The 22,590-nt window shown below is 37.3% G+C and overlaps 1 protein-coding gene across 4 annotated transcripts in view; it reads right to left on the reverse strand.

The window, feature by feature from the left end:
• The window catches only part of SYT1 (synaptotagmin 1), a 562,599-nt gene that overhangs the window by 112,198 nt on the left and 427,811 nt on the right, over positions 1 to 22,590 (reverse strand). For all 4 annotated transcript variants that reach the window (XM_080659089.1, XM_080659091.1, XM_080659090.1 and 1 more), the window contains 2 exons: positions 21,619 to 21,786; positions 18,338 to 18,505 (listed from right to left, as the gene is read on the reverse strand). In XM_080659089.1, coding sequence (XP_080515215.1) covers positions 18,338 to 18,505; positions 21,619 to 21,786 — 336 coding nt within the window. The remainder of the gene's footprint in view (positions 1 to 18,337; positions 18,506 to 21,618; positions 21,787 to 22,590) is intronic.

Genomic DNA, 22,590 nt, shown 5'->3' on the forward strand with positions numbered 1-22,590 from the left:
ATCAGTAGGGGGTGTGTGTGGGATTCTGAAACGGTTTCTCAAAAAAACACACAACCATTAGGACTTTAAAATGCCACTTGATGGTTATTCACTTAAAAGCTATTACCAATCAGCTGCCTCTTGCAGGCAGAGAAAGAAAATCTGTAGGTTGAAGACACTTGAAATCAGAGATTAGCTCTTTCATTTCCAAACAGGGAGAAAGGATGTCAAACATTTCCACTTTCTCTAAAGACAGAATATCTCTTCAGGATTTCTTTAAAGGGCAAAATGAACCAAAACAACCCCCTCCATATGCTTCCTGCACCCATCTTCCTGTGCCCCCCAAATGCTTGCCTTGCTCCAGTGAGTGCATCTAATTTGTCTTTGCCATTTGGCTCTTTCTCAGCTCCTGCCTCATCTTATTTTGAAATGTCATTCACGTTTATGCAGGCCAGTGCACAAAACAAAATTAATTTAACTCACAATGGCATGTTAATATTATTACTTTTGACACCACAAAAAACTTATTAACTATAGCTTGTCACAGGCCTCACAGACTGAACAGCCCAATGTAGCATGCGGAGGTAAAGTAGTATGATCTCAAGGTGTTTTGGACTGCCAGACATTGTCAGAAGTCAAAGAAGAGTTTTTCAATAATTATGCTAAAATGAACTGTCTGTGACTGGCAAGAAAATCTCTGTCCCATGTTGTTGGACTACCCTATGAGAAAATACTTTATGGCATTTAATGATTGAAGCATTGTTTTCTTCTCTATGAATAAATATGGCCTATGTATTTTAAAGAGGTAGTAGGAAATTTAAGTAATATAATTAATTAGTTATTGTGTGTAGAAGAATGAAAAATAAAAAAAGGAAGCAAGTATTCATTGCATGTTTACTAGTTCAGGATGTTTGCTGGTACTGCATTGTGTAATAATAGTATGTGATGAGGCTTGTTATTTAATTGAGGTGTAATTCACACTGTGACGAGGCTTTGTATTCTCCATCTTTTGCATAAGGAAATGAAAGCAGTGAGAGGTTAGCCGACTTCTTCACTTTGGCACAGTTCATGAATGGCAGAGGCCCTTTCAGCCAGGCCTACCTGACTCTAAAGACCCTCTTGTTCCACGAGTCCTCTCTGCAGCCACACTAAGTCAGTGTGAAAGGAAGACATTGCAGGCCTCATATGAAGAGGCAACCCTTTCTCTGCTTTCAGGAACCTGGAGATTTCATGAAAATTATTTTGAATATTTTTTTTAATTACTCAACGCTGGCATTTACAAATAGACCTGAACTTGGCACTGAAAAAACAACAGCAAGCTCCTAAGTAAGTTTTTTTTTTTTTTTTTTTGGTATGAAATTAGGTGCATAACAGTCTTTATTTTTCTTGTTCAATACCCAATGGTTTGTTTTTCCATATCTTCCAACGGGGAGATTATATGCTTTTTTATTTTCATCCATAACACAGCGTTTCCCACCAAGTAGGTGTGCTCTGTCACACGCTGAAACTGGGATTTAGAAAGCGACACAGGAAATACTGTGCCGTCTCGGTCCCTGAGCTTCTGCTAAGCCAGCCGCGAAGTTGTCTCCTTGGCTGTCCGAACAGGCCAAAGGTCCTGTACAAATGAATGCATGGCCTGGTCTCCCTGAGGCCTTGTGATTCCCTTAGGAAGAAGCTCACTTAAGTGGGATTCAGATATTACAGCAGAACATCCAAAGGTTACTGGGTTTTATTTCAGTGGAGCAAAGGTGCCAAAGAATTTCCTGTGGTGGCCAGAAAAAGGGAACCGAAATTTGATGGCTACTTAGAACTCAGCTGGCATTAAAATTGTGTTTTAAAATCCATGCTTCAAGGAAATATTTGGATCAATATGACTGTGTGATGGTATCTCAAAGGCACTGAAAACCTTTCAACAATATATTTTCTGCTTCATGAATCCAAGATATGTCTTTATCTTTTTCTATTGCCCTATCTATAATAATAAAAGCATAATATGCTAATTAGACCAGACAGCTGAATGACCTTCCAGACGTCCTTCCAGACGAAGCCAGGGCTGCGAGGGCCGAGCCCCTTGCACAAATTTCATGCATCGGGCCTCTAGTTCATTTATAAGGGATGAAAAGATTCATCCCAAAAACTTCTCTTTGCCAGGCAAGGTTTTATTTCAGCCAGGCAGCTTTTCTTAGCCTCCAGATTTCACACTTTCCCAGTGATGTAAGACATGGGAAGCTGCACACCTCAAACCCTACAGAAGCCCTGCAGGGTTGCTCTAGGTCTTATTTTGGAATATTGATCTATTTTGACCTCCCATTTTCTAATTTCTTTCTTTAAAATATGTTTTTATTGATTTTAGAAAGAATGAGGAAGGGAGAGGGAAAGAGAGAGAAAAAAATTAATTGGCTGCCTCCTGCACACCCCCTACTAAGGTTTGAGCCCACAACCCAGGCATCTGCCCTGACTGGGAATCAAACCAGCAACCTCTTGGTGCATGGGATGAAGCTCAACCAACTGAGCTACATTGGCCTGGGTCCTATTTTCCAATTTCTTAAAGAAAAACACTAAATAATTTTCTTGAATAATATATAGAAAAATTTCTAGGGAAAACTATTCTGGGAAAGGAAAAGAAAGCTCATCAGCTGAATAGAAGTTAAAATGGAAACCCCCTAAATATGTGTGTATTGTAGCTGATGGAGATCGTAGTAGCAGAGAAGGAGTGAGGAAGGGATCATGTGGGTTTACCCACATTTTCTTATAACTCATGTGAGAAAACCTATTCTGAAACCAGAAAAAACTGGACTAAATTTTGAAAAAAGTGGTCATTTGTTATGTCAAATGTGTATTCTTGTGTATTTATATTTACATATATGTTTAAAATGGGACCAAGAATATCATGTTAGCATCCTAAGACAATATTCTAATTTTCATAGATACCCAAGTTATCTTTATGCATATGCAGATATTTAAAAACCTACAACCGCTGGTACAGCTCAGTGGTTGAGTGTTAACCTATGAACCAGGAGGTCACTGTTCAATTCCAGGTCAGGGCACATGCCCGGGTTGTAGGCTTGATTCCCCAGTAAGAGGGTGTGCAGGAGACAGTCAATGATTCTGTCTCATCATTAATGTTTCCATCTCTCTCTCCCTTCCTCTTTGAAATCAATAAAAATATATATTTAAGAAAAAATAACAAAAAACCTACAACAAAACATGTGTGTATATAAAATATTTTATTTTGCTTTCTTCTACATAACATACTAATATACATTTGCCATGTAATTATGTCTAATGGCTGTCTCATATTCCCCTAAGTGGTAATATAAGTAAACATTTTCTTATTATTGAACATGGAGTCCATTTTAACGTGTGAAAACATTTTAGAGCAATTTGGCATCCTTGATTATAAAATCCTGTGTAGTTTAGATACGAAGTCCAGAGGCTCAGCTTGTTAGTGCTTCAGTTTGCAAGAACTCTTCACAATGTGAAATTTCACATCTCTAGATAGAATGCTTTTGCTGTGAGTGACCCTCATTTAAAAAAAAAAAAAAAGATTCTGTTTTTAAATCTGGTATCCTTTTTACAAGGTACCTGGTCAGAAAGTCAACTTGATATGACTACCGTTTTATTGCATTTATCTAACTTCCCACTGGAGTTTGCTGCCTGGGGGCACTTGCTCAAGAAAGTTAGCCAGGGGCTGATATATGGAATCTCCCTTAGCTAAGTCAACTCCTCACATCTATCACTGTAGTCCAGAACTTCAGGAATCAGTTTCTGCTATTTTTCACTGTCAAAAATTGATTACTTTGAAAGAGACTAAAAAAACAAAGTGCTGATATCGTTGTTTGTCAAAGTAATTGTAGAGGGTATATCCTACTGTGATAGGTCCTATGAAAATGCAGGGAGAGATTAGGAGTTAAAAAAATGAGAAAGTACATGTAAGCCTTGATTTAGATTGATGCTACAGCTCCTTTTCTTTCCTGGCTTTGCTTTTTAAACACCTTTGATGAATCACAGGGCTGCTAGATCCCATGAGAGATCACCTTGTCTATTCCCTTACCTTGAAGCAGGACTACAAATTCATGCCCCAGTTCTTATTTTTAAAAACCCTCCAGAGGAGTAGGCTCTTTTAGATTTCTGTTTTAACGTTTAACACTGACAGAAGGTTATCTTTGGTTTCTATGCCTGATTTAAACACCTTTCTGTTTGTTTGGACCTCAGTGGCTTCTGAAGGTCATTCTAAGTTGACTCAAATGGATATTTTGCCCCCAATTAATGAAATTCATTACTCAGTTTTCTCATTCAGAGAAAGAGATTCTGGTTTTTCTATCATGAGAACCCAAATCAGATGGGCAATTACCATAGATGCCACAGCCCTGAGACTTGAGGGAAGAGAGAAGGTGGTCTAGAAGCCAAGGGCCTCTGGAGAATGTGAGTGTCATGCAAATTTGAGGCAATGTTAATAATAATCACTGTTTGATTCATAAAAACAGATCATGTAAATCTTAAACTCATCACTTGGTTAATGATCTACATTTTGGGGGCTAAATATAAATGAATGAAACAAAATAAAATGGAACATGAAACGAGAATCTAAACAGATTGAGCCTCTTAAGGAAGAAAGTGATCTTGGTTATCTATATATATAAAAGCCTAAGTGACCGAACTACCAAACGACCGGTGAACCGGAGCTATGACACACACCGACCACCAGGGGACAGATGCTCAATGCACAGGATCGGGCTCCCTCCTGTCTGGATTGGGCCTGTGAGGACTGGACTAAAACTGGCTATCCAACAACCCCTGAGGAATCCCAGATTGCGAGAGGGCGCAGGCTAGGACGAGGGACCCCACTGGTGCACGAATCTGTGCAACGGGCCTCTAGTTAATAAAACAAGGCATAGAAGATGATGTCAGTAGTTTCCAGGTGGGGATACATTAGTTCTTACATTTCACAGTCTCAGAATATGTTTGAATAACTGATGTCTTAAATTCTTTGGGAGATTTTAGCTTACATTTACAAATCTTTGTTTAGGTGTGCCAGAACTTGCATTGAGGAAATGAATCATTTCCATCCTCAGTTCTGAAGACAAATGCATGTGATTTTATCTGGAAAGGAGGCATCCTGAAGCATTTTCTTAGAGAACATATGCAGGGCTGATATTCTGAGAATGGGAAGGGCAGTGGGAGATGGCTGGTCGCCACATCAGAGCCAGGAGAAAAACAGTCCACTACACTCTCCCTGGTATGCTCCCCGCCTCTGCTTCCGACCTTCCATCCTGGCACTCAAATTAATGGCCGGACAAGTGGCTCTGTGCTTCACTTAGAGGAGATCACACAGTGTCTCAAGCATTATCCTCCCTTAGAAATTACACATGATGAGCTGTTTTTTGCTCCCAGTTACTTAAGTTCTAGCCCAGGACACTGACTTTATTATGTGCTGGACAGGAGTATCTGAAAGAAGGTTTGATCCTTGCTGTTGTGTACTGGATTTTTCCATGAAACCATCCCTCTGGTGACTTGTACACATCCTGGCAAATACTTATCTCAGTCTCAAACCAGATGTCCCCAAACAGCAGCGCTGGCCTAAATCACTCTTAATTAAGATTCAGCTGTGTCGTCTACCATTTTTCTGTTTTTAGATTCAGTACTGTTGTATGCAGAGTAACAATCACTGGGATAAACAATTTCCTTTCCTCCACCACACCAACAGAGGAAGAACAAGAATTCAGACAGCATGCATGCTATTTAAATAGACATCTTCCTGATCCTGATTGCTTCTTCAGGACAAAACCCAATCCATTTGTTAAAAGGCCGTCATAGTCACATGCTACATTTCTTTCATAAGTAAATTGCTTGGATCTCCTATACTCTTCTTAAACAATTTCTAGCTCCCAAAGTTAGGAATTTGATGTCAAGTCCCTACTGTAAAGAAATTTAAAGATTAAATAAATAGCCTAGCCAGTGTGGCTCAGTGGTTGAGCTTTGACCTGTGAACCAGCCAGTCAAGGTTCAATTCCCAATCAAAGCACATGCCTGCGTTGCGGGCTCGATCCCCAGTGGGGGGTGTGCAGGAGGTAGCTGACCAATGATTCTCTCTCATTGATGTTTCTATCTCTCTCCCTCTTCCTTTCTTTCTGAAATCAATACAAATATATTTTTAAAAAGATTAAATAAATAATTAACATGGGCTTCAGAATGAAGCAAACCATGGATTTAAGTGTCTGGTCATTACTTCCTAGTTATGTGATCTCAGACAAGTTTCTTAGCTTCTGTGCATCTCATTTTTCTCATTTGCAAATTTGGCTTAGTAACATGTATAAATCAGCTTGTGAAATTTAATTCAGCTAGTGTATTTAATTGTTTCAGATTTAAATTAAATTTATAAATTGTTTTTCCTACAAAAGTTATTGACCAACAGCTAGAATTACAGAATTAGGAAATTTTTGAAGAGGAAACATAACCAGCAGGTGGAAGAAATTGGCTCTGTGGGGGTCCTGGTGAGAATGAAGGACTCTAGGACTCACCTGGTGGAGATACTGCCAATGCAGCAAACTAGGTCTAGACTCATTCATCCAAGGCTTTGAAAGTCGTGATTGAAAATTACAATAGCTGCTCATTTATTAAAGGCTGGTGAACCTGCTAAAATTCAGACCCGATATAAAAAGTGTTTAAAAATTTGGTAAGTTGTATGTGGTATTGGTTGAAATAATTCATATAAAGATGAAATAAAAATCACCAGGCAGGAATGCTGTAACTTATTCAAAATATGAAGTATTTGTATTTGAAGAAAGAACAAGCTGAGGATCAGACAATAGGCATTTGTTATCCTCTGGTTTTATAAGATGTAGCTCATGCTTTTTCTCTCCTTCTTTTTCTCATAAGAGATAGTTTTGGGATGGAAGTCTAGGAAGAAGGTCATTTGTCACATTTCCAGTTGTAGTGCTTTATAAGGGAACCATCCATTTTTGGCAGACTTATTGTTCTTTAAAAATTTTTTTCAGTAATGACAAAAACTGGACAATTCTGCAGAGCTCAGTATCTTATCTTCCCTGTAAGGTGCTAACAAGAAGCTCTATTGTTTTATGAAGCAGGTGCTTAGAAAACTAAGCATACAAATATTTTTTTTTGCTAAGAAATTTCTCTTATGTGTAAATATACCTAATTAAACACTGCCTGGAGAACATTAAACTGTTTGATGGATCTTTGGTGTTTCAGATATAATAAGAAGGTAGGATGTCTTACATCCTGTTCATCATCATTCCTGATATAAGGACAGGTGATGGGAGAAATGGAAGCAATTATTTCCTCCTTCTAGGAACTTACAATATAATGAAGGGAACAAATCAGAGGATGGGGAATAGAGAGAACTGGAAACAGAAACATGTGAACCCTATTTGGGAATTTTCACAGATATATCTATGTCACAGACTCACCTAGAAAGCTTGGGGGCAGCTAAGAGACTTGGGAGTAGGGGAGGTATCAAATCGAGGTAGGCTGTTGCAGTCTCTGCACCCCCCTACCCCCCTTGTGCAGTGTGGTGTGGCCTTGGAGTTGGAAGAATTGGAAGTAAGAGAAACAAACTATAGGGTGTGTTCAAGACTAAAATACCATTCCTAGCATAACCCTGTATGCTTTTTTTCAGAGGAATCCAGAGTGGTGTGTGTGTCTTTGGAGTCAGATCAAAGTGGGAGTTTCAGCCCACTAGTTGTGTGGCCTCATGTTATTTCCATCTTCTCTGAGTTTCAGTTTCTTTGTCTATAAATATGGAATAATAATGGTACCTGCCCTGTAGTGTTATTGTGAGGAGTACATGGGCTACCACACTTAGCACAGTGCCTGGCTCATACAAATACTCCATAGACATGAGTTAAAACAGGTTAAAGGCAAGTTTGTGCTCTACTTGATTTTTCCAGCTGACAGAGCTTTGAAAATTGCCCAAAAGAAACAGAAGTGGCAACTTTTTTCTAAAAGTAGCCTTTGTCATTTTCAAACATGGCCTCAACATGAACAAAGCATCACTATGGTAGTGCTTGGAAAGTCAATGCCCCCCAAAGAAGCATCCATCTTTCCTCAGATTCTAAGTGAAACATTGATGTTGATTTTATATCAGGCAAGCATTTCAAATGCTGTCTGCATTCCCTCTTTGTGACCGAGGCTATCCAAAAATACATTCTAAAAAAAAAAAAAAAAAAAAAATCTCCAGGCTCTTGACCTGTTTTAATATTCTAATCTCACTCAGTCTTTATTGTTTGATAGTGAGATACAATTAAGAACAGCCAATTCCTGACACCGTGCTGGTTCCTGTAAGGCATTTTCCCCCATCTCTTCAAAGCAGAAAGTGACAGTTTAGGGAGGGGCCTTTTCAGAATACTGATTTGTTCATGTAGAAATAACATCTTGAAGTGAAGAGCAGTTAGTTAACTTTGTTAAACAACCTCTCACCATATTCTGGAGGATTTTGCAGCTTAGAGAATGAGAAGACTTGACTAGAAGTATTTGAAAAAAATATTTTCCCCTTCTTATAGAATTGTCCTTGGGGCCTTCCACTTCACTCACCAATGTTCATCTCTACACTGTAGTGTTTTCCAAAGTCCACAAATTGTTGTTGCATATACATTAATTATGTTCCACATGAAAAGAAAAATACTGAGTTAGAAGTACTTTCAGGAAGGCTGGGGCTCAGAAAGCAGGGGCTCATTCTGAGATGAAATCCATCCTTTCACATTGCCTCTAAGCACTGGAAAGGTGTACATGGATGGCTTTCCCCAGGCTGGGTTTGCTGGGCTCTAGGTTTCCTACTGCCCATTGTTCTCCTGTGTTTTCCAAGCCAGGAGTCTGCCAGCTCCTGGAGTCCAGGGGACACCCCAGGGACACCCTGACATACATCCCTGGTTCAGAATCTTGGCTAGGGTCCATTTCAGGGAGAAATAATTGCATGTTATTAGCAACTTGGGGGACATTTAATGTATAGCAAAACAGTAAGCTAAATGGTTTATTTGTTCCCCGAGTTCCCCTTTTGAAGAGATAAAGAAAAAAGGAGATAGAGTGAGCAGGGGAATTGCAAGTGTCGAAGTTGTTTTGTTTGAAGTAGATTGACAAAGGATTTTCCCATGAGCTTCCCCAAAAGCTTAGGTGCTATTCCACTTTGCCTTCAGGCACTTGAAACTGGGAAGGGTGGACGAGAGTGGGTGGAAGACACATACCAAGACCACCACTGGTCCTACAGTGAGAGGAAAATCACTCTGGAAACAATTAAAGGGTAAAACAGTGGATTTCCTCCTAAACTCCTGGCCTCACCCACAAAATAAGAATTCCTTTGGCATCAGACAAAGCTATGTTTCAAATACAACATTTTACATTATAAAATTTTGCTACTATTACTGACCATTTTCCATGTGTGTCACAATCTTTAATTTTATACACTTTACAGTGCTAATTTCACAGATATTTAATATATGTTTAATGAATAAATGGAAATTTATATTCCATTTAATCGTGTGGTGTGTTTTTTTTAATGGAAAGCAAAATGCCTCTGCCTTCATTAAATTCCTCAGCACTCATGAGTGAATAATAACATGTTTGTGATAATGAGTACCTTTGAATTTAGGGCTTTGTATGCTGGGCAGAAATTCATGCCGAGTACTTATTAAATATTATTAAGAAGAAACAAAACTGCCATAGCTAGTATTGCTTTTTTTTTTTTTGCTATGTTGCATATATTTGCAATGTGTTATAATATTTGAAAGGGAAAATATATATGTAGGTCTTAACTAGTTGCAAGTTGTCAAGACTAACTGACCAAATGCTGATTCCCACTCCAACAACAACAAAAAAGAAGAAACTAAGAAAAACTAATTTGCATCAGTTGTGTATGTGTATGTGTATGTGTATGTGTATGTGTATGTGTATGTGTATGTGTATGTGTGTGTGACTGAAGAGACTGAGAAAGACTGTTTAAAGAATATGGTATGATGAAATAGTGTGAGCTGCAGACCTGGATTTGAATTTTAGCTCTGGCCTTGGTGGTATGAACTTAGACAAATTTCTTAGACTTTCCTGGCCTTCAGGTCTGTTTCCCGCTCATTCTGTAAACCAGGTTTAATCATCCAATTTTAAAGAATGCCATAAGAATGAGTTTTGTTGGCACACAGTAGACTCTCAGTAAATGGTCACTCTTATTTGTGTGTATAGCATAGGCAGAGAAGCTGAGGTAAACTTTAATGACAATGCATTTTGCAAACAAGGGAGCAGGGCCGGAAACATGGGCCCTCGGGTGGTTGAGGTTGCGAATGGAACAGGCTTAGGTCTGACAGTGGGGGAGCAATGGAATGTTCTCAAAGGGCATTTCGAACATGCCCAGGATCTCTCCTCTCAACTAATGCTCTAAATTAGAGTCTAAATTTATACTATTTTTAGGAAATTCACAATAAAGATAACATAATAGCAAATTTTCATTTAGAAACTCAGTGAAGAATTTGGTTTCATCCATTTGTGCCTGAAAAGTCTTTTTAAACTAGAAAGGCAATCAAATTGCAGTCCTGTATTCTAGGGGAATATTTTAAGTTATTTGCTTTTTCCTATGATGTTGTTAGAAACCACATCATGAAGCACACAATACTTATGCATAACAATCATTATAATTAATCACTGAAATTCTGAACACTCAGACTCAAGTAAACCAGAGTTATAGCCAAAGACATATATAAAAAATTAAATGCAACTTCTGTTATAGTTAAAAGGAAAATTATGTTCCAGTTCCATAAAATGGACATATAGATACTAAATACACTAAAATATGTCATGGTCTTAAAATATTTAAAAATAATTCAGTACTATTATATTATATCTATTATAGTATACTAGTAAATCTGACCAGGTATGATAAACTTAATTTTTGTTTAAATTCTTTGAAATTTCCTTTAGTAAATTGCTTTCCATTTCCTTCTGGGGACATTTCCATGATGCAAGCAGAAACTTACATCACAGGTTTAACTAAATCTTAACAAGATTTAGCTAAACCCCAAGCTCCCTATGCATCATGGAAATAGTATGAAAGAAGGGTTACAGAAGAGATACTGAGTAAGCCTTTACAATAAAAAAATGAGAGAAAAACTATCATCATTTTCGTGACCATCAACAAAAACAGTAACAATGATTTTGCTAAGCATCTATTATTATCAACATGAACTGTAAAAGGAAAGTTTTGAAACATCTCACACAGGATAATAATCATCTCTCCCCAATTATTCATTCAAAAACATTTTTGCATGCCTGTTGTGTGCTTTCCCTCTGTGATAAACTTGGTTTTGCAGTGAGAAGCAATAGACACGGGTCCCTGCTGGTATGGAACCTTCCTGGAATGCTATGGATCAAAATCAGTGTCTTTGTTGCATTTCTCTAATGTGATAGATTGTGAATGTCTAGGCAGGTTCTTACTGGCATCTATGTTTTTCCTTCCAGCAGTTAACTGGAAGGATTTCCATTCAGGGCATTGATTTGTTGTATACAGATTATTGGCAGGTATGAGTCACCGACTGACTACTAAGTGTTCTTAGAAATAGCATCAGTTCTTTCATAATCCTTGACAAAAAAGATGCTATAAGGAATAGTGAGTTTAACTCATTCTAAAGAAGTATCAAGTAACTGACCATTGGAATCTAAAAAACCATTTGATTGAATATGTATTCTTTGCTTTTCTGTGAAGTAAATGTTTTCCTAATTAGGCTTCAAAATGTGAATTTTTCTTACAAAATTGATTTTCTATTAAGAAAAAGTAGCTTCTCTTCCCTTCTGCTTGGATACTAATTAAATTATGTTCCAACTTGTTTTTATTCAGCAATCAATTTTCCTTTTTCTTTTAAAATAAGTATTACTGGAAGACATGGGGATATAAAAGAAGAACAAAATACTAAAATAGGAACACAATACCAACATAAAAATACTAAGATAGGAACAAAATACTAAAATAAAAATGCCAAGGTAAGTAATACTGGTGATTGAAACAATATACTAAATGCTTTGAAGAGGTTCTTGACTCTCGGGTGCAGGACTGAGACAATTTCTAAAATGATTACAAATAAAATTTACACATAAAGAAAGAAAATGGAAGCATGGCTATTGATTGTAACATTTGAAGTATTTAAGTGAACATAGTAAAAGAATGGATTATTCTAAATGTCTGAAGGTTTGTTTCAGGTTTCACTTGTGGGTGAAGCAATGGAAGAACTGAATATACTGATTCTAAAGGATGATTTTTGAGGCCCTATAATGAGAAGGGGAAAACTAAGAAAACATAAATATTTCTCAAAACTCAGAGGATATACATTTATGTTTAAAAAACACACACAAAATAAATATAAAGATATAGTTGTCTGTAAGGTCAAATTCCGTGTTCATCTGTTGGGAAGTGGGGAGGTGGAAGGAGAGAAAGTGGTCAATCAAGCAACCTAAAAATGGCAAGTGAACCTAAGCCAGTCAGGTGGCTCTGAGTATGTTATATAGAGACATGTTGTTAAGTCAGAGTAGAAAGCTCATCATAGATGTTTTCACCAGGGGCTAGACTCTAACACTGGGAACAGAGTGCTTGTTAGAGCTCTTCCTGGCAACTTCTCTCTTCAACGCTCCCTGTATTTATATATGTATGTATGTAGCTATGTATTTACTTATTTACTTATATTTTCCTTTATTTTATTTTTTTTCTAATACCATTTTCCCCCTATACCATCTTCCATCTGTTTTAAACATATGCTTAGTAACTTTCAGATAAGGCTCCTTCCCATTTTTTTTTCTAAGTTATTTGCACACTTAAATGATTATTAAAATTACACACAATTCTTTCACTTATATAATCACTTCCTCATCTTATGACTTTTATGATTTTCAACTTCCTGGCAACATTCTATCAAAAACACTAGGTTGGGAAAAACCCAGACAGACGGGAGAAACCAAGATGGCGGCATAGGTAAACACCTAAACTGTTGCCTCACACAACAATTTCAAAACAACTAAAAGACAAAACGGACATCATCCAGAACCACAGGAAGGCTGGCTGAGTGGAAATTCTACAACTAGAAGGAAAGAGAAAAGCACACTGACACTTACAGGAGCTGTAGAAGTAAAGGCAGAGGTACGGAGGCACGCACGTGAAGAGGGCTGACAACTGAGTACGTGGCTGGCTTTCTCAATCGGGAGGGAGACAAAAGCTCCCGACTGCTCTGAACTCCAGTTCCGGGCAAGACTCTGGGGACCCGGACTCATACAGAAGAAACTGGACTGTCTGGCAGCGGGCAAAACTCGAGGGCGGCTTTCTCTCAGAGGTGCTTGCAGCGATTACCACGGGACACTGAGAACCAGTGGCCTCTTAGGGCAGGGCTGACGGGAAGCCATTGCTGTTTGCTCTGCCCTGAGATCCTACCCCATGAAGCCATTGCTGATTGCTCTGCCCTGAGACTAATCTCCCCATCCAAGCTTAGTGCATATGAAAGGCCTGGTCCTTTGAATTTTAAACTTACTAACAAACTGCAGCTGAGTCAGTGAGACCCAGAACATCCAAAAGAAGGCCCAAGGCTCTGCAGCAGCTTGCCATTGCTTCACAGCTGGCTCTCATCTGGGCACCTCTGAAACCCAAACAAAGAAGAGGAATCTGCATATCTCTCCATAGCTCCTGCTGGGTGGCCTCAGGCAGAAGCTAAATTAGCACCTCCTTGGAGATCCAAGAGTCAGTGTACCCACGGGTCAGAGTGGGACCATCCAGATTACAACTCCTCAGATCCATAAGAGACACACTCAGGGGGAAGACTCAGTGAGTACCAAAGCCCCACTGAAGCAAGTCTTGTCTAATAAGGGTATCTCCAGCACAGAAGTTCTCCCAGTGTAGACACAGCTGATCCTCACAGCCAGTTGGGTGCACCAAGAGTGTCCACCTCAGGTAACTGGGGAGGCTGAGCCACTGGGCCTTATAGGACACCTAGCACACAAAGCCACTCTATCAACTCAGGGAAGCAGCCAAAATGCGGAGACAAAGAAACAGGTCACAAATGAAAGAAATGGAGGAAAGCAAACGACTGGATATAGAGTTCAAAACCATGGTTATAAGGTTTTTCAAGAATTTTCTAGAAAAGGTTGATAGATTTAGCGAGACCCTCGATGATATGAAAAAGGACCAACTAGAAATTAAGCATACACTGACTGAAATAAAGAATAATATTCAGAGATCCAACAGCAGACTAGAGGATCGCAAGAATCAAGTCAAAGATTTGAAATACAAAGAAGCAAAAAACACTCAACCAGAAAATCAAAAAGAAAAAAGAATCCAAAAACTTGAAGATAGTGTAAGGAGCCTCTGGGACAACTTCAAGTGTACCAACATCCAAATTATGGGGGTGCCAAAAGAAGAGAGAGAGCAAGATACTGAAAACCTATTTGAAGAAATAATGACAGAAAACTTCCCCCACCTGGTGAAAGAAATAGACTTACAAGTCCAGGAAGCGCACAGAACCCCAAACAAAAGGAATCTAAAGAGGACCACACCAAGACACATCATAATTAAAATGCCAAGAGCAAAAGACAAAGAGAGAATATTAAAAGCAGCAAGGGAGAAAAGCAGTTAGTTACCTACAAGGGAGCACCCATACGATTATCAGCTGATTTCTCTACAGAAACGATGCAGGCCAGATGGGAGTGGCAAGAAATATTCAAAGTGATGAATAGCAAGAACCTACAACCAAGATTACTCTACCCAGCAAAGCTATCATTCAGAATTGAAGGTCAGATAAAGAGCTTCACAGATAAGAAAAAGCTAAAGGAGTTCATCACCGCCAAACCAGTATTATATGAAATGCTGAAAGGTATTCTTTAAGAAGAGGAAGAAGAAGAAAAAGGTAAAGATAAAAATTATGAACAACAAATACATATCTATCAACAAGTGAATCTAAAAATCAAGTGAATAAAAAATCTGATGAACAGAATAAACTGGTGAATATAATAGAATCAGGGGCATAGAAAGGGAGTGGACTGACAATTCTTGGGGTGGGGGGAAGGGATGTGGGGGGTGCGGGAAAAGACTGGACAAAAATTGTACACCTATGGATCAGGACAGTGGGAGGGGGGTAAGGGCAGAGGGTGGGGTGGGAACTGGGTGGAGGGGAGCTATGGGGGGAAAAAAGAGGAACAATTGTAATAATCTGAACAATAAAGATTTATTAAAAAAACAACAACACTAGGTTGGAACTCAGTGCATTGGGTTAATCCATTTAAACCCAAGTCTCTACCTGAATAGACTACCATGGTTAGTGGCTCTGTTTCTAGATTCCAAAACTGTTTCTTGAATTCTTTTTTCTCATTTTCTTTAATATCTTTGACTCCGTATGACAAAAATAGTTTTTTTGCACTGTTAGATGGATACAAACTAAAGTCATGAACAGAATTGCTCATGTAAAATGGAAAAATATATCTTTAAAATCATGAGAACTAAAGTCCACCTAAGACTTCAATTTATTTATGCAACTAAGATTTTTGGCAGTTAATGGGAGTATGAAAAGATAGAGCACATATCAGTGAGTGTAAGTAATTCTTCAGATATAAAACGTAATTGGAATCTGACTTCATTTAGTATGAGAAAGTTTATACCTGATTCTAGTCATCCAGTGATTCTTTGTAAACTAGACGTCTATTTCATGAGATTCTCCAAATCATGATAATAGGAAATAGTCACTCAACTGAAAACCAAAAATTACTATTCCCAAGTAAATAGTAAAGAGAAAAAACTCCAGAGTTTAAAAATGTGATTGTAGAATTATTTCCCATTAAAAACTTACAGAGACATTCAATAAGTACAAAAGTGGTAAGAAAAAGAATAAAGTAGATATAGATATAGATATAGATATACAGTGGAAAAATGGAGGAGTGAATAGGGCACTGTAAAACAAGTGAAAGAGAACAATAAGCTTGTTTACTGAGCACTTATTACATACTGGAACTTGATACTCTAGACCACTTAATCTGTAAAATAAAGGTAGATAATGTTTGGCCCCTTTCTAGATTAAAAAACTGAATTTAGAGAGCTTAAGTGATTTACCCAGTGTTTCTGAGGTGGTAAATGGATTGGTCAGTATTGAAAGCCAGGAGTTGTTTATTACACAGGACTTTATTCAGAAACCAGTCTAGCTGGCAATAAGTAAGGCTAAGATTGGAATGAGGGAGAAAAAGGAGACAACACTAAACTCCACAAAATAGAAGTGTTGTTGACCTTTTCACTTTTTTTTTTTTTTTTAATATATTTTTTTATTGATTTTTTACAGAGAGGAAGGAAGAGTGATAGATAGTCAGAAACATCGATGAGAGAGAAACATCGATCAGCTGCCTCCTGCACACCTCCCACTGGGGATGTGCCCGCAACCAAGCTACATGCCCTTGACCGGAATCGAACCCAGAACCCTTCAGTCTGCAGGCTGACGCTCTATCCACTGAGCCAAACCGGTTTTGGCTCACTTATTTTTTAAACACCTACTACAGCTCCAGGAAGACAGCAGGCATAATAGATATTTGCATGATGAATATTTTTTTAATAAATTAGGTGACAAGAGTCTTAGGGAAGAAAGAGAAAGAAATATAGAAAGAGAAAGAGGGCAGCTAAAGGTGTGAGAATGTGATTCCTTTGGCGCAGTCAGCCTATCCTGGATTCTTGAGTCCAACCAAATCTGTCAGTTTAGTGTCAAGCCTCAAACTCGGCCAATATTCAAAGAATTTTTGAAAGAGAAAAATTATTTGGTGGCATGCATCCCTTTCATTCAAGGAATATACCAACTTTTCAGAAATCCATTGGGGTTTGATGTTGGAATTCCAGGCCACTTGATAGTTACTAGATGGAGGCCAGTAGTGTGAGCCATGCAGTCTGGCCAGGCGGGCATTGTGAAACACAAGTAGGTTATATTCCGATATTTAACCAACAAACCAACCAAAAACCAGTCAATTAATCACCAATTACTTAATAAATATTTGTTGTGGTCCCACTTTGCTAACCCCCCAAACGGAGCAATTTATACAGAATCAAACATTTCAATAAAATATAAAAATTCAATGAAATAGCTTACTTTTGTTTTCATACAGATGTTTGATTTAAAGTTGATGTTTTACTCATAGGGAAGAGCTACTTATAAAAGTCATAAAATTTAAAAACTCAGTATTACCCTTGGGTTGCTCTTGAAAGTTCACAGTAGGGCTAAATCTATGTCAGTATCCCAGAATCTAATTTTGACTAACTTATTTGGTTATATTATATATATTTCCTTCCAAAAAGAAAGCGGAGCTTAACTCCAATAATTTTGACTCCTTTTGTACAACCAAATAACTTTAGAGCACTATTAAAATTCAGTTTCTGTATAGCAATCACAAGTCTGTTCTAAAACCTCACGTCACTGTATTGACCACAGAAAACCTCAGGCGGAGAGGATTCCCAGCTGAGGGGCTTGGCTGAGTTTCTCTGAAGGCTTGGGCCACTCGCTGACCTCCCTGGTGACCACATCTACGGAATCCTTGGTGGTCCTAAATAATGGAGGCTATTGGCAATCGCTTGGCAATAAACTCATGTCAGGATCCAAAAAATGACTGCAAAAGGCATTGCTTTAGAGTTCAGAGAAGCTAGGAGTTGTTTGCCTTTCTGGTATTGGCCTATTGAGACTTTAGCACAGAAAAATGCTAGTGCCAGGCAGGCATAGCATAATCCAATAGAATTGATTATTATGCAGTTTAAATGCACTAAGAATATTGAACTTCCCCTTTTAAATCACAGAAAAACCCTGGGTTAAACTATTCAAACTGGGAGGAAACAATGTGAAGACGACTATAAAAATGTGAGTCATTTAAAATATGGATTTAATATCAGCCCTGGTGAATTATATTTGATGTTTCACCCATCATGCTCTGATATCTTCAGGAGAAACAATGAACTGTGTGTGATATCCAGACATAATCAAGGAAAAAGTGCCATTTTATTTCTATTTAATAGCTAGAAAACCTATGTAGCAATACAGAATGATTGTGGCAAAATACAAAGAATATGATATTTTACTGTCGTTTTAAAGAAGTACACGTGTGATAAGCTTTAAAAGTGTGTGTGTGTGTGTGTGTCTTCAGGGAGTTGTCCATAGACTCGGTATACAAACCTTTCTCTTTTCTTTCAAATAACACCCAGAAGACCTGTGTACTTTCTAGTGAGGTTATGCGGTCCCCTGACCCTATTTTGCCAGCTGTCAGCAGCTGGACGGCCATATCATTCTGTAAAGAGCAGCTCTCAATAGGTTATTACGTGAGTGGAACTGGTGAGTACAGTTTGTCATCTTAGAAATGCTAATGTTTTTCTTACCTCTTCCTTCTCAGCACTCTGCAGATCACGCCATTCCTCAGTTACATGACCGAAATCCACTGTGTTCATGGGGACTTTAAATTCCCCGATGATGTCATGCTTGGAGAAACGATCAAAATCGTACACAGCCATCACGAGGGTTTTGCCTCCCAATTCCGAATACGGCACCTAAATGAAAAGAGATGAGGATAAAAATCTGATCACAAAAATGCTAGGAACACATTACTTGTTTACAATATTTAATTTTAATATTTATTTTGAATAAATAGATCAGGGAGATAATTATGCTTTTGGTATTTTCTCAAATGAAATCATTTGACTAAACTGCTTACAGCTTAAATTACTTGGGAGGAAATGGGGACTTCCCTTAGTAATTTATCACTTTATCCCAAACTTCTGGAAGCTGTTAGTATTATTAGTAATGAATCCTACTATTAGTCATGCTATAAACACTTCAAGATGAATACAATAATAAACCAAGCCAATTTGACTATATAAAGTTTTCTTTGCAGATTATTTCATTATTGTTGTTAAGTTATATTGTGAGAGTGTAACTTATTCAAGGTAGATAACCTTCAAGGCACTTGATGTCATATTTTAATGAATTAATGACTTACTAAAAGCTATTCTAGAAGTCTGAAAGGATTTAAATGAAATTCATAAGGTGCCTCACCTACTCCCTAAAATAATTTACTGATTGACAAGAGCTGACTAGAAAATTGATGTTTTGAATATCAGGGATGCATTATAATAGAGATCTTAAAGTTCATTCTTAGGTATGTCACTCTTTAAGATGAGTGGTGGCAAAAGCCAAGAACTGATGAATTCTCCAGCTGTTCAAATATATCTGGGACAGATGCTATGGGTTGGGAGGTTTATTAGTAACATTTTTAATATTCAGGGAAAGCAGTGCAATCCAAGTGAGCTACACTTCAGTAACTGAATAGAAATGCCTAATTAAGAAATTGTTTAGACTTGTATTGAAGGTTTGATCAATTTTCATACACTTTCTATTATTTTATCAGTGTAAATGGTTGTCTTATGCTTCAGCAAACATTTCTCAATTAACTCTGTATATTAAAAAGGAAAAGAGAAGGAAGAATATTGGACCATATATGTATAAGAAATTTTAGTTTCCCAAATTTTTTTCTGCCATTTGTTAACTATTTGGAATTTGATTAAAATACCACAATTAAGAACTAGGCACAATGCTTTTCCCATTCTTAGTAGAAAAAAATAAACCCTTCCAAAGAGTTGACTTTCAAAAGAAGAAATAAGAAATTTTAGAGTAGGGATAAACTTGAAAATTGTATCTTATCTGCTAAATCTCTTTAGGTGTGTGTGTGTGTGTGTGTGTGTGTGTGTGTGTGTGTTTGTGTGTGTGTGTGATTGTACTGAGGTAGCATCAATAAAAAATCTGGGCTTAGATAGGGCTGGGTCTGAGTGTCCCCTCTTTCCAGCTGAAGGCACTGAGGCAAAGTGAATAAACCTCAGCTTTTTCATCTATCAGAATAATAGTGATATAGTAGTGCCTACATCACAGTGCTGTTTGAATACATTTAAGGTATTTAGCACAGTGTTGGCACACAGCAGGCACCTAATATTTTTTTGTTTGAATGATTAGTAGCTCCTTCAAGTAGGAGTTTGGGGCATGTAGAGTTCATGTTAAGTGGATTTGAACTCACTTTTCAAAGCCAATCTGCTTTAAACTCTATTGTGCTCCTATTTCTATATCATATTGTCTATGGCATTTCAAGATGCATAATATATAATATCTAATGGATAAATTAGCCAATTCTCTAGAAACGGTGGCATATTCCTTAAATGTATGGAAATATATTGTACCTTGGTAGGATTTATGATTTGATCAACCTTCTTGCAATAAAATAGAACCTGATAAAATTTTATAGGCAATTTTAAATTTTCAATAATTAAACTTCTTGAAGTCAGAGAAAGTACTAATAAAATTATTACCAATACATTAAAAATAACATAGGTAATTCAAAACAAAAGGCCATATAATATTACTTCAAATAATATAAGAATCTGCTTAGTAAATTGTGGTTAAAAATGACTAATCTAGTCAAAATGATTGTAATTATCATTTGCAATTTGTTTAGTTCTGTTTTCATGTTATGTTCTGTAGTATATTGATCATAGTGATTAACTCTTCATAAGCTGAGTATTTCCAAAATGTTTTTACTGTTACTGTAAATTAACTATCCTAGCCATAGAAAATGGTAGATTTTTAATAGGATCACTTACATTAGGAACTTTTGTTTATAAAATCTCAAAAGTTTCAGAGTGAATAGAGATACTGCTCTTTTAGAAAATTGGGAACAAAGTTCTAGAAAAACGACTCGTGGCCTCAGTTCCAGCCATTTCTTTCAGACCAGGATGTTCACTAACATGAGGCACGTGCTTTCTGTACTGTTGGCTGAGGGACAGGTGGTTTTGAATCAGCCTACTGGGAAGTTACACACATTTTTTTTTCAGAAATGTATTGTTTTAAGTAATGCACCTAAATAGTTTTCACATATTCAATATATCCATAAAAGAACGATTTGTGCGCATGACTTCTAGATAAGACCATAGAACTTGTCTATACAGAGATGCCTGAGGCCTGCAAAGCACATTTTCCTGTTGAGTTGTTCTATGACCAGAATCTCTCATTATTATTATTTGTATGAACTAAATGAAGAGCACTAAGGAACAGCCTAGAGTAAAAGAAAAATGCTATAAGTGCATAAAAATAATATCTCTACCTTTTTGTTGAAAGGTTAAGAATGATTTGAGAGGGCTCAATTTACCCCTATGCACACAGAAGTTGGCAATGAGAGAAATGTCTATTTGCACCATTTGAACAATGGACATAGCTTACTTTATTCTGTGATTGCAACAGGGTTTACCTATGTTCAAGAACTTTGAAACTTAAAAAAATAATTCCATTATTTTTTGGACTTTATTTTATAGAGAGGAAAATGTCAAGCCTATTGGCACACACTTGAAGGTGACCTCACTTTTTACATGTGGACATGACCTCCCAGTCATATTCCAGTCTGCATTCTATTCTGGAATGCCCGAGCTGAATCCTACTTTGGCTAAATCTAAATGCAATGCAAAATCCTCACTGGATGGAAAATAGGAATTGTAAATATTGTGAATGGAATCACTTTAAATCTCTGAACCAGTGGTCATGTGCATGTCTATGTATGTGTCAGGATGAGCTTAGTCACTTATCTAAAACAACAGAGGAAAAATTAGTAAGTATAAGACAATACCTTGAAAGTAAATTGCTCATTGAAGACAGGATTGAGGGTCTTTCGGTGGACTTTTGTCTCAAATTTCTTCTTTTTGTCGGGCAGCAGAAACACTTTCACATACGGGTCAGATGTGCCGCCCATGTCCAAAGCGGGCAACTCGGCAGCCTGAATGATCCCCACTAGCAGCTGAAATAAACAACGGATACAGAAAACACAGACATTGGTGGGCATTTTGGAAAAGATTTATTTGTTCATATTGCTGGATATTGTGATTTCTCCCTCTTCCTCTTTGCTTTTAATAAACATTTTTCTCTTATGAATCTGAGCACAGAAGGCAAATGAAGTGAGCTATACAGACTTCAGAAACCCAATTATGGCAGATGCAGGCTCTAGAAAGCCTGGTTTTAAGCATAAAAGAGGCTTTCAAAAGGTTGCTGATTATAGTTAACTATGGAATTCATAATTGCAAAAGAGTTGCAATCAAATAACTTCCCAGTTGCTAAAAGCCCTTGTGCGTTATTTTTCTTTTAGGGCATGATTTGTAAGTGGAAATAAATTGTTAAACAATCACAAGTGTATAATTATAATGTAGGAAATTTTTATTCTGAACCAAAGCCTCAGATCAGCTAACTAGAAATTCCTTAGAAATTAGGTACCTTTTTTGAGATAAAAATAAGATCTTCAAGTTTTTATCATATTTGACCTATCCTTGTGTGTTGACTACTTTTGTTTTAACTGATAGAAAAATGATTGTTATATATTAAATTCTGTGTTTAAATATAAGACATTGGGTCACAGAACTATAATTTCAACTTCATGTAAAGGAAGGGAACATTACAGATATGTGTTTTTAATGGTAAGTGTGACTAATTTTCTGTGTTGTTTTTTTTTCAAATACAGCAGTAATATCTGCATTTTTTTCAAGTCTGGTTTCTTAGTGATACATTCCTATGTCTTGCTATGAATGAGGACACAGGCTGGCATTTAAAT

This window comes from Plecotus auritus (assembly GCF_963455305.1).
Source record: "Plecotus auritus genome assembly, chromosome: 3".
Lineage (NCBI taxonomy): Eukaryota > Metazoa > Chordata > Mammalia > Chiroptera > Vespertilionidae > Plecotus > Plecotus auritus.